Source organism: Poecilia mexicana, unplaced genomic scaffold (assembly GCF_051168715.1).
Source record: "Poecilia mexicana isolate PSO_F unplaced genomic scaffold, ASM5116871v1 scaffold_5, whole genome shotgun sequence".
Lineage (NCBI taxonomy): Eukaryota > Metazoa > Chordata > Actinopteri > Cyprinodontiformes > Poeciliidae > Poecilia > Poecilia mexicana.
Window position 1 is genome coordinate 22,071,472 of NW_028263374.1, and position 13,568 is coordinate 22,085,039.

At 36.5% G+C, this 13,568-nt stretch overlaps 1 protein-coding gene across 1 annotated transcript; it reads right to left on the minus strand.

The window, feature by feature from the left end:
- st7l (suppression of tumorigenicity 7 like) lies at nt 1-13,123 on the minus strand. The gene is made up of 15 exons (XM_014968789.2): nt 12,930-13,123; nt 12,438-12,520; nt 11,272-11,431; nt 11,133-11,187; nt 10,869-10,984; nt 10,664-10,742; nt 10,170-10,258; nt 9,698-9,798; nt 9,504-9,618; nt 9,324-9,396; nt 9,138-9,240; nt 3,539-3,689; nt 3,309-3,401; nt 3,046-3,185; nt 1-1,311 (listed from the first exon to the last, which is right to left on the minus strand). Exons 1-15 carry the CDS (start codon nt 13,096-13,098, stop codon nt 1,216-1,218), a joined length of 1,623 nt encoding a protein of 540 aa, XP_014824275.1. The 5' UTR covers nt 13,099-13,123; the 3' UTR covers nt 1-1,215.
- Between the last annotated feature and the right edge of the window lie 445 nt (nt 13,124-13,568).

Genomic DNA, 13,568 nt, shown 5'->3' on the forward strand with positions numbered 1-13,568 from the left:
TGAGAGGGAAGAAACATTTATTGTAGGTTTTTTGCTGTCAAACCCATCGGAAGGAAATTACAGTTGTGAACACATTCTCCTGTCCTCAGCATGCCTTTGCTTTATTTCAGTAGTACAATATAGATATTTTGTCATCAACTTTTAAAAATCAGCTTGGAATGAAACATAGTCATCGGTTACCATACATTTTATAAATTTGTGCACAGGGTTTACCTCGCCTCCCACTCAATGACCACTGGCGATAGGCCCCAGATCCCCACAACTCTGCACACAAACTGGTGTAGCCAAAGGATGGACAATCAATTTGGAAAGGGCCTACGAAGGATTAGTAAAGCCATTGCAAAGTTTGTCAGTTCGTTAAACCCTTTAACAACAGAATAATTATTAGTTATGTTTATATTTTTAAGGAATCATTTGTAATCAAACTAGATGTGTTCAGTGGCATAGAATACTAACAAAGGCACTTTATTTCAATAATGGTTCTTATGGAAATGCTCTCAAAGTGAAGATTTGTCAGTATAATTTACAACTGGACAAATTAGTTCTGACAATGTGATAATTAAAATCTGAAAATAAGGTCAATGTTTTTTAAGTGAGACTTAATTTAAAAGTCTTTGTGGATGAATAAGTCTTAGGTTTCACCTCTCAGTAATTTAAAGAGTTGTATTTTCAGGAATACATCTATTTTTACATCAGATACTGACTGCTTGACATGTACATTTTTAGCTTAAAAAGAATGGAAGGTGATAAATTATATGGCACATCTAAGAAGATGCATCATATGAGAAATTATATAGTTTCCTTTATGACTTTCTATGGACACAAACCTAATGGTTAATAGGAATTGGACATGCAGATCTTAATCATTTCATTTTAACAGTAGCTTTCTGATGAAAACTAAAAATGCCTGAATTTACTAATACAAACAACATGACAGGATAATTAGTTGTAAGTGGTAGTCACCAAATCAGTTCTTGGAAAACCCCTATTAGCTGGAAACATGTTGGAGAGCATCTTAGAAGTGTTATTGCTGTGTTGATACAACCCTGGCCAATATAATCAGTAACAATGCAGCAAGTGGATAGTAATGCTGAAGACAGGAGAGCAAACACTTTTTGTCCAAGAATTTTGAGTGAGATTGGTGTTTATGTGTTTTCATTAAGTGTGTGTGTGTGTGTGTGTACACGTGAATGACTGAGTGAGACAGAGATGAGGTCAAATCCGAGTCAGCTGGTGCCAAAAACTGGACGGCATGAAGTTTTCCATTTTGTCTGCAAAGAAGCCCAGCGGTGCAAAGAGAGTGCTGAAGAACTGAAAGTAAAGGAAAAGCAACACCAAGCCTTAATTCATCGTCCCAAAAGGTTCTCAGATTTTATGTCGAGGTATACCAAAATATACTGGATATATGATGTGTAGATAATCAGGCAAAAACAGCTCTATTTGCAATGACACTAATGGTCAGATTTCAGAACAGATGAAGTGACAACCACATCTTTATCAGCCATTTAAATGCATACTTCCTGTTCTGTACTTTTTTAAATAAATAAGTAACACAACCTGATTGTTCCTTAACTTTTCTGGTTCTCAAAGAAAAAAAGGCCGAATATGAACACAGTATAGAAGACCTTTTTATCATGTTATAATGTCTTTCCTAAGGTATTGTTTTGACTCATTCATGCATGTTTGAAGAATCCTTGAGTCTCCCGTGGCAACCATTTAGATGTTCCTAAACACCTGCTCACACAATGTGCCGCCTATTTCCACAGATCTCCACCTTGGAGCTTCAGTCAGCAGCTGAGCCTCCACCACACAGCGCACCCCTCCCCAGCACCTCCCCCACTGACTAGTGGCAGCAGTAATTAGCAAACATCTGGTGAAACTGTGCGTCTGCTGAGCTCCTGAGAACGCTTGCAAAAAGGTATCATGGAAAAGCATTGTTGTGATGACGTGTTGAAGGTAGAGTGTTGGAATGCTCTTAAAGAGACAACGGCTAATTTCAAGACTTTGGATACACCTATGGTGCAGTCACATTTCTAATCAAGTTATGTTTGATATATACATAGCATTTGAAGATAACATATTTGCATAATTGTGCTAAAGAATGGAATTATGTGTCTGGAAAATACATAATAACCGCCTTTAATCCAAAATCCATTCTTACTTGTAAAGGGGTCTTTTTATATAAAAGCTGGTTTAGGAATAAAAATGAAAAAAGAGAGAGAAAAAAAAAACTGAGTCCGTAAAAGGCCCTGGAAAAGCCCTGGACATTTTCTAATAAAACTGCAGCGTCTTGAAGAGTTGCTGATGGACGTTGCATTCTTGATTAAGCTACGCAAGTTTGATTGATGCGTTTGACACATCAATAATTTAAATAAAACAGTACATCATCTTGTAAAGCCAATCCAATTTAATAATATGAAATAATTCAACTTATTATGCATGACAGATACCCATAAATAATAAAACCTGCAGACTCTAAATACAACTCTGCAGTCATAGCAGCAGCTTTACTAAAATCTGTTTCTCCTCAGAGGGCAGAGCTAACCTCTGAATTCCTCAGTTTAACGGTTTCATGCTTTCTAACAGAACATTACACAAACCAGGCACCCTGGGTGTTGAGTAAAACTCTGCCCTTGAGTTTTAACGAAACAAAGCAAAGAGCACAAGATGTTCTCTATGGCCTTGTTTCTGTGACGAAAGAAGGTCCAACGAGTCTATGTAGTCAGACGTAATAAACAAGTCAACCATAAACTAAAGATTACCCCAGAGTACAGAGTGTGGTTAAAAACAGTTAACATTTCTGTAAAAATAACTATAATAGGAATCCATTCACTCATTTATAGCCTTTAAAGGTTAGGCTGCCATGAAGCTTATGGTTCTGGCAGACATTGAAGACAGAAGCTGAAAGTGATGTATTTTCAACAAAAAGCCCATAAATTAGCAGAAGATAACTGACTAACTTCTAAATAACTAATTTAAAATATTTCAAATCACTATCAATAGATAGTTCATAATATGTCAGAATTAAGCAGTGACAATACTTACTGCTTTGGCAAAAACACCCATGAGCTCAGGAAACTGATGTGTGAGCATGGCCAGCATGGCAGTGAAAGAGCAAAGGCCTGCTGTGAAGAGTATGAAGAAGGGAAGCTCTTTCTTTGGGTATACAGACACCTCATGAAAAGCTGGAACAAAAATAAGAGAAAAGACACCCAGAAAATTGTTATAAAGGGAAGGTAATTGTTTTAAATTGCTCAAAAAGGGAAGATAAACCCTTCTAGAGCAGGTTGAAGCTGCTGAAAACATACAGGGGAGCAGTTCTCTATCTGCTGTTTCTGTGCATCCTGGGTAGGGGTAAAATAGGTGACCCTTTTCCAAGGGGTATGGAATTATCCGGAAGGCTGAAATGACAGACACTGGTTATAACAAAGATTTATCCAAGACATTACGAAACTATGAAAAAAATGTGACATAAAAAAAGGACATATTTGATAGAATTCGATCGTGGTAAAGCAAGAATACAAACAGTGATACATACTGCCCTCCCAGGTGCAGTGTAGCAGGTTTAAGGCTCCTTCTGCTCTCTTCCAGTGTTGCAGGTGGAAGAAAGCGTATGCTACTGCCTCACTGTCCCCCCTCTTTAAGATGTGCTCTGGAGGCAGAATCAGGCTCTTCATCTCTAACAAGTACTATAAATGGGGAAATAAAAAATGATGATAATGTTAAATGTTTGTCTTGCATGGCCTCCAATTCGTTTTGGGGTCTCATCACAAGTCAGAGTCATATGATGCTTTGCAAAAAACATTGCCACATTTTGTCTAAAGCACCAATGTACCTTATTGGTATTTTATGAGATAGACCAATAAAAAGTAGTGTCCAAATGTAAAGTGGAACGAAAATCATACATAATTTTCAGAAGTTTTACAAGTAAGGAGCTGAAAAGTGTGGCATATATTTGTATTTGGCCTTTTGTTATGAGTCTTTCTGGGGAAGATCTTTACTATCTTTTTACAAATTAAGACTTAAAACGTAAGTTTTTTTGTTTTTTTTAACCCCTATAAGTCTGTTTACTAAATCCATCATCTCACTAATTCTAACCATTTTCGCAGAGAAAAAAGTCTTCCTACATCATGTTGCCACAATCACTATACATAAAAAATAGACATATGTTTCAAGAAAATGAAAACAAAATTGACATAAAAAGGCAGGAGAAAAATAAAGCAGATGGAAACATTACCTATGTTTTTATGTGAACACAAGAAGTGCATATTTAAACCCAATTGCAAATTAAAGTCGTACAATCTTGTTTTATTTGATGTGGAGTAGTATTGTATCTATTTAAAGAGCTTAAAAATGTGAAAATCTTAAATACTTTTATGCAGTTTCAATAGTTTACTTTTATTGCACTAATAGTTTCTCAGTATTTGACAGAGTCGAATTGTGCAACTCGTCCTGCTAAACTCCCTGCAGACTGAAAATATATTTTCATCATGTGAGGTATTGGTGAGGTATTTTTGAGAGCGTTGTTTTGCAATTGCACGGAGGGGGAGAGGCTGGGGTGTTCCCAAGCTTTCTGTTGCTATTGTTACAGTTCATTTTATGAATGTCTAACATGCCCAGATCAGCCTTGTATTCTTTACCAACTATAAGTTTGTTCAGTGAATTAGTTTTGACCACCGAGTTGACAACAGCTGACTAAACAGGTAGTCTCCCTAAAATAACAGATGACAAGCTTCTTGAAATACAAGTAAAGGCGTTTTTGTTTAATGTTTTTCTGGCATATATATTAGTTAAATTATGCAATGTTAAGGAAGTCACTATGAGCTGCACGGTGATGAACCTGCCACTCTATACTTTACGTCTGTGGTGCCAAGTGTAGCAAGGAAGGGAGTCTGCAGAACAAAACCCCTGTGCAAGGCTGGGGGCCCCCTGGGCTGGATTCCCAGGCGGCCAGCATCACAGAGCTCTGGATCTCAGACTGACACTTTGGGAAGGTTGGCCCAGAGTTAATCCTGTCTAATCCCCTCCATGGTCAGAGGCTCAGCCAACCAGCCTGACCACACTGCTTCACCCCTCGCCCCCTGGATCGCAGCCTGTCCAGCCTGACCAAGCTCATCCTCCTCTTTCTACAACTTCTCTTTTCATTTCTCTCAGTTTGACAGTCACACAAGGTATACAACCTCTCATGTTCTCTGTGTTGTTTTAGTCTTTCACGTGGATGTGAAAGAATCAATAAGAATGTGTAGCATGCACATAAGACAGTTTTCAAACATTGCTATGATGAAAACTCTTTTTTTTTTTCGTCTTCATTAAAGCACCGGAAACAAATATGCCCTCCCTCTATTATACATCTGTTTTGTGTTTCAATGGCAAAAAAAAAACCAAAAAAAACATAGCTTTAAGTAAAAATGTTCCAGCATTGCCTAGCATTTGACATGGCAAGCATACACAATTTGAATTACAGCAAAGCCAGACTGCCAAAAAACTATTTGGACTTGCCAAAATATTCCATGACATCAGCATAGCAACTATGATGATGTCATAAATATCATACATGCCATAAAATGCCATAAATATCACGCACACAATCTGGGGAAAAAATTACCCAAGTACCAAAATTTCACAACAATGTCCCATTTATGACATGACCTCATCCTATGTGAATCTTATGCAGGCATTCAGTCTGCACTGACTGTGCATGTTTCTCTGCATGCTGAACTCTTGAACAGATGTCAACCTGGTCTACATATTGATTCAATCAACCGATTGAACCTTTTTCCTAAATAATTAGTTGATCATTAAATATGAAAAAACTAAATCAACAAAAATAATCCTTTAAAAAAAAAAGCATACTTCTGACAGTACTGCAGTTTCTATGCCAGAATACAAGAACTATGCCTAGTTCTTGTTCTTGTAGAGGTCCTACAATCCAAAAGGTGAGTTATTTGTGTGTGTTTGTAAGTAAGATTGGGTGAATCTGGCTTAAATTTAAAGCGCTTTGATCAACACGAACAGAAAAGTGTTGCCTTTGCCTCTATTAACTCCATATGTCATTTACAAACATAATACACATACTTAAAATATGAGAGATCCCATAACAGCCATTTAATTTTCTGAAACTTTGACCCAAATAGCATGTTTTTTTTAATTCACCAACAAACATGGTAAGACAGGAAATTGTGTTAAGGCTGCTTTTGAAATCTCTTCAATGTGAAAAGTTGTCTTTTATAAAAATCTTTCATCAGAAATGTAGGCTGCATTCATCCATTGACAAAAGGTCAAAAAGCATGAAGAAAACTCCATTTTAAAAAATCAAATAAAGGTCTATTTTGCATATTTGTGTCCTAAATGACCACTACAAGATACATTTTGAAACCCACAGACAGAAACAACCCTTTAGAGGAAGGAAGGAGAGGTCAGCAAATGAAAAATCTTTCTGTAACATAATCTACTGGAAAAAGTGAAGTAGGTTTTTTTCCCAGCTTTACGTCTTTACCCATACTGAAGTGCTGTTGATAACAAGCGGAGAGTATACAGCAGACACGCAGACCTGCCTCTTCTGTGTTTTAAGATTAACCATTTAGAGAGCCGCTCAGCTGTTCTTCCTCACATGCCATGGCATTAGACTTGGTGACACCTTAGTCACACACCCCACCACCACCACCCTGTTCTGAGGTCTGGCTCTTTAGACCCAGCCGCCTCTTTGATGAAGGGATTGAGTTTCATGTGTTCTCCTTTTATCCTGGGGCACTCATAAGCCCAGAACATAACCCATAAGCCTCCGTCTGATTTTCTTCTGTGGCTCTTTTTGCCTCTGACATACAAGCAACAATGACATCAGCTTTGTAGTTGCTGTATGATTGATGGGCATGCATTTTTGAAACTTGAAATAAAAAAAATAAAAAACTAAAACTCATTAACATACAGCTTTAGCCAATTTTACAACAGGAAGGGAAAATACCAGAAACCTTGCAGCATTTGGGTAAATCCGAAACTACATAGCAATATCTATAGCTGCTCCATTTTTGCTGTCAAAATCAAACCTCATGCATCTTTGTTTCAAACTAACTTAATCCTGTTTCTGTGTCTCAATTTACAAACTGAATAGCCCATTTTGGTGGCAACATGAAAAGTCCATATTTCAAGCTCTGACAAGCAATCTAGATCAGGGAACATTGACCAAAATATGGTGTGATGAAAAACTGCTGTTGAAGTAAACTAGCAAAAACAAAATTGGAATTGGATCACCCTGCAAGCTTAAAAATGAATGTGGATTGCCAAATGGGGTTGTAAATGTAAATATAAAGCAGATCAAGGTAGCAGGGACATGTAGTTGGCTCTGCAACCATTTACAAAACTGTCGAATTTCCGAAATACCAGTTCATACATTGGCTAAATGGAATCAGGAGACAGATGGAAAAAAGAAATGAAGATTAATAGAAGACGACAAGAAGAGGAGGAGAACAAAATAGAAACAGACAAAGGAGAACTTGAGGCAAGATAGAAAACCTGAGAAGGAAAAGGGAAAGCAGCTGTGTGCGAGGACAACAGCATTTAGCCAGACACTGAATTGTATGTGGATAAAGATTACGTGTGTGGACTTTTTACTGGCTTTGACAAGCCTGAACAAGCTCAAATAATAAAGCTTTGAATAATATTCTCCTCACACTCATCATATATAAACCACTTTACCCTTAATGAATTTATTCATTTAAAAACATCTAGTTAGGTCACCAAGCTGATTCTAACCACCAGACGTGTCAACAGTCACAATTACAGATGAGCTCTTGGCCAATTTTCTAATATTTTAGGATACTCTTTAAGGTCAATGTCAGTTTCTTTTTAAGAAATATAATCCAAAAAGATATAATAAAATTAAAAATATTTGTTTCTAGTAATCCTGCCATTAGTTGTAATTTATTATAGTAGTTGTATAGACTATGCTATACCTTATCAATGAGAATGCAATTACTTAAAAAGGTAAGATTGCTATGGTGCTTATTAAAAATTAGCATCATTAGGTTTACTAAAACAGCTGTCTTAATGTTCCAGGTCTCTTTAGAAAGGCTGTAAACTCATTTATTTTGTCTCATTGTAAAATCATAAGCACTGTTTGACACCTGGTTACATAAATTCACACTTGTAAATCAGTATGTTTATTACTGATGTGTAATTTATTAAATTTATTTACATTTTGGCATGAGTTTTTCCAAGACTCATTGATTTTTAAATCCATTTCAAATTAGTTTTCTAGAAGTGACTAATGTGTGATTAGAGTGTTTTGGATCAGAAACTGAGAGGGGACTACATGCCAGACAGAATAGTTACAAGGCATCTTTTGTAGCTCAAGAGATGAGAACATTTCTACAAAGGGCAGAGTTACAGGTGCACTCATCCATCAGACGTTGCAGACAGCTCAAAACAACAACCTGCCCCCACTTTTCAGTGTTTGCATTTTCATACCATACACTGTTATATGAGAGGGAGGGAGCCCTGAGCATGTAGGACAATTCTGGGTCAAAAAGTAAACGTTGAACACTCCAATATATCGTGATGAAAAGTGTGCTCAGTTTTGGATGAAGATGGGGTAAGGGAAGATAAGATGATAAGAAAGCAAAATGAGGGTGTGTGTTGAGAGGAGAGATGGTGATTCCCACCATCTCTCCTCATCTTCTTATGATATGTTTTAAACGGAACACTTAAAAAAAGAAAACCATGTACAGTTTCAAAGCACTGTTAAGCAAGCATGAAATAATAAAAAAAGAAGAACAGATATATCAGAGAGTTCAACAAGGCTAGTCTGAACTGAGAATATGATGAGATTTTGGGTACAATGACCCACACTGACATCTGCTGGTGAGTCAGCAGTATGTCAACACTTTTATCTGCAAACACAGTGTTCTTGATTGCTTCACTTATTGTTCCATCTGATGATTAAAAAAAAATAAACATTATTATTGAAAATGTTTCAGGCATTTCAAATTATAAAATTATCAGGGGGTACTTCTTTTTATTTAGGGTTTATGAGTAGGATGAGTTACTAAAATATTAAGTCCAGCCCATTATTTTATAGTTAAATATCACATATTACATTGATGTAAAGCTTTCATGAGGTCCAGCTTATACTTATTACTGACCTTTGGCACGTGTGGATTGAACTCAACAGCTCTGTGTATCGCCTCCACAGCATTCATCTCTGCTGTGCTCAGCCCTCGTCTAGATGCTGCTTCTGGAGAAAACCTGAAAAAAGTCACAGACAGTGGGTTTAAATCACATGATTTACAAGATTAGCAACTACTTAGTTAAGACAAATAGGAACATACTTATCTGAAACTGCCCGTGCTTTCAGCAGTGCAGATGTGTAGCAGATAGTGGCAGATTTTGGCAAACTAATATCTAAAATAAAAGCAGAAATAGTTTTGTGGATGTTGTTCAATTATTGCGGCATCAGAGCTACTTTCTACGACTAGTTGCAAAATATTCAACATTCCGTTTAGTCTTACCATCATATTTTGCGAGGACTGCTTGGACATCAGCGTATGCCTGAAGCTCCAATAGTGCCTCCAAGAGATTTTCATGTATATTTAGCATTCCCAACAATGGGAACTCTTTCATTAACTGAAATTAGATTTTAAATCACATTAGCACGATATATATAAATTTGGACAGATATGTGTTTTTTTTGAGAGAAACTCACATCTCTCATCATTTTTACTGCTTCTTTAATCCGGCCCAGTTTGCGTGCACACATCGCCAGTCTGCGTTTAATGTAAACCAGTAGATTGATATCTTTCCCAGCTGTAGGTCGCAAAGAAGACATATGCAAGACGTGTTAAAAAATGCGGAACATAAATAGGATTAAAATATGCATCCAGTAAACAGAACGAATATAGAAGAAGCTGCTAATTAGCAGGGGTCAAAGCTACAGCAAAATATAATTGCACAATTCTTTACAGAAATAATGAATCAACTGCAGACTGAAGCCAATACTTCACACATTTGAGATCTGATGTTGTAAAAAAGCACGCAGAATTTTACATTGCACTTAACTACATCCATTACCATAGACACTTAGTTTGCTGAGTATATTCACCAACTTTGGGGACTTGCATTTTAATTGATCAGCTTTTGGATTTCAGGAATCACTGTTCAGTCGCGCCCATCCTTACCAAAACTCAGTGCTTTTCTAAAGAGGCGTTCAGCTTCTGTGATGGTTGTGGCTTCCTCTTCTGCTAGTAGCACATATGCAGCAGCACATCTGCACATGCAAACATGCACAAAAATGAACAAGAAACACCCAAAATATCTCTTTTGAATTTGACAACTAGAAACTATTGTTTTTTGCAAATGTACCCAATGTAAAATGACATAATTTATAAGAAGGGGAAAAAAAAACATATTCAAGACGATTCATCAGGTATTCAAACAAACACGTATGACACATCTGTGTGTCTTACAACAACCTTGTACTGTTATTAGTGATAGGTTATCACCAATCAAGTGATTACAATGTACACATTTTCTCTTCAATAGCTTTGACAGGTGATTCACAGGTCAAATACTAATGTAAATCCCTAAAAACTATGGATTTATGTTGTGATTTTTGAAGTTTCAGTAGCATGATCTGGGACATGATTGGCAGCTGTGTAAAAGTAGAACTTACTCATGGTTCATTTCTATGGCCTGGTAAGCAGCTCTGATCCTGGCCTGAGGATTTCTCTCTCTCCATGCCTTCTGCATCACTATGGAGATATAACGAGCTAAGGTTTATTCACATGACCTCTAAGACCTGCTTTAGAATTATTATTCTTTATAATTTGAGCAGAGAGCGTTATTTAACAATGAGTTAGAAGTAACATCTAACAAACCTGCATCCTCTGGCCTTAACTGTTGAGTATCTCCAGTGAAAAAGGTCTGATGATCTTGAGCAGAAAGGTTCATATCATAGTAGGTTAAAGGTTCCTTCCCTGTCACCCAAGTGTACCTGTAGTACATACATATTTCACCAGAAACTTACTAAAATAAGTACAATCTCTCACTCATAAATAATATATCTAATAAAGTGTGGTTTCAGCCATGAATTATAATTTTTAGATGATTTTCAAACAGCAGCTAGTTATTGTCATACATACCTGTTGTATTCTGCTCCTCTGAAAAGGTTTAAAGGATTCCTCCAGACCTTGCAATCTATCAAAAGCAGGACAGCTTGTCAGCACATGGAGTATTAAGACTCCTACTGCTTTTAAATACACGAAGCTCTCATATACTTACCAGAAACACTGGGTCTGGAATCTGCCTCTCCATTAACTGATGAGAAGAGACCAGTTGACGAGCTGCTCTCAACCCCACCAAGCAGAGGACGCAGGTGGCTCACAGACACTTGCTCGATAAATGACGTGCCATATTTGCGAAAATACCACCACTCAAAAATCTGTTCCAAGTAAAAAAAAAAAAAACATTGAAGAGAAACAAATAAAAAGCAATACTTATTATATTTGTATGCCATTATAAACGCTAACATTAGAGAGAATGCCAATAATTCTAAAACTTAATGCAAAACAATCAATAAAAATACTCATGTTTAAATAAATTCAAAAAGCACAAATAGAAGGTGGTAGATGAGGGGTTAAAGAGAAATAGCAATGCACCAAAATATGTGAAAAGAAATTGAACATTTGTGAGTCGTTATGTTGATCCGAAAACAAAACTTTTCCCAAACTTTTGGCTTTTCTTAAATAGAGCAATACAATTAGAAAATGTTTTAAAAAATAATATTGACAAGTGTTTAAAGAGTTAAATTCAGACAGAATAAAATACTTTTACAATTGTTTTGACTAACTGAAACTAACCTAGAACTTTCATTAAGGGATCGTGTTTTGAAATTGGAATTCCATTACAGACATGCATCCACAGTAGTTATTAGAAGTCTTGGTCAAGTAAAAAAAAAAAATCATACAAATTTAAGTGTGGTTCTGTAGATGTGCAGACACTCCTATAACTGGATATTTGGCTTAGTTCATAATTAACCATCACATTCAACACCTGTTGGAGTGCATAAATTTGCCACCATTTAAAGTGCTTATGATCAACCCTAAATAAAGTTGACCTGCTCGTTTTGGCTTTTCTTGATACTTTCTTAAGTTGCATTTTAAAGTCAAAGTCAAGGTCCATTGACAGCTCCCAAAGCACCACAAGGGTCAATTTGCCAAAAGTGTCATTGAAAGGATATGCACAAAATTATTTACAAGCCATTAGCACTTTCCACCTGACAAAGGAAGGTGGGAAGACAGTGTGTTCCAGAAAAAAAAAAAAAAGTCTTAATCTCTTTAACAGGGTTGTTTCAACTTTGGATGGCGATGGTGTATCCTTCAGTGAGTGAAAAGTTAGTACCGAGATAGCATAAATAAAAATCTTTAATAATCGAGTTGGAAACTTACAAGAATAAGTCCAGAGATAAGGGAAGAGGTTCCAGTGAGAGCCACGTAGAATTTAGGAGTGAGAGTGTTCAGAAACACTGAAGCTGAAACACAAACATGAAGTAGAGCAGTCAGATTTGTGCAACCTTAACCACATAAATGTGCTGTTCCGTGCCGTTTCTCATTATGACAATAAGTGAAAGTTCAAACATAACTACTTTTTTGCATTTATATGACAATAAAATATCCGCTGTCGCATTTGACGCTATTTAGCTAATTTAACCGACTAATGTAAAGAGCATAATTCTAAAATAATAAAATATTCATTAAGAATGGGGAAAATGTTAAATATCACATGATATAATGTCACTAAAAAGACAAATTCCGCACAAAAGACCATCTTTGTTCGTGTACTCACCACACAAACAACGAGCTGTCAAAATAACGGCTGCTGAGATAAAAGCTACAAACCCGAAGGCTAACAGCAGCTAGCATCAAACTGCAATAATTTACCTGAAGTAAGAGTTTCCTGCAGTTTCAGCGGACTCCACACGACATATACCATAATCAGCACCATGCCAAACCAAACGAAGCATACGTAAGTCCATGACCAGGAGAGCCAAGACTTCAATTTCTCTAAAAATCCGAGAGATGGGGGATTACTGCCAATGGTGTCCTCCATGTTTCTCCGGATGTCTGTAAACAGTGGCGTCACGTGACCATCGGAGTCAAACTGCTTTTATTTTGTAGCTGCAAAATCAATTTCCGGAAATAAAATAAAATTCTGTAAACACTTTCAAGTCAATGCCTCTTGTTGTGTGACGAATTTAATTGAACAAGTTAAAGGGCCATCCAGAAGTTTTGATACATCATGATGGTCATGAATGTTATTACTCATTTTGGGAGTTGGAATGATTATAGAACAACCAAATTAAATTTTAAAAATTTGTCACAGAAGTTACTGTTGATTTTCTTTAAACAAGAAATTTGTCATAATTAAATAACCCCTCTAATATCTGGATAAACTGTGCAGAGGAATCAATGATTCTGTAGCCATCAACAGAATTCTGGAATAATTCTGGATTGGTATTTTACCAAGCCAGAATTAGGGCAAAATCTGAATGGTTTTCTGTAATTTACTGATAAACAGTG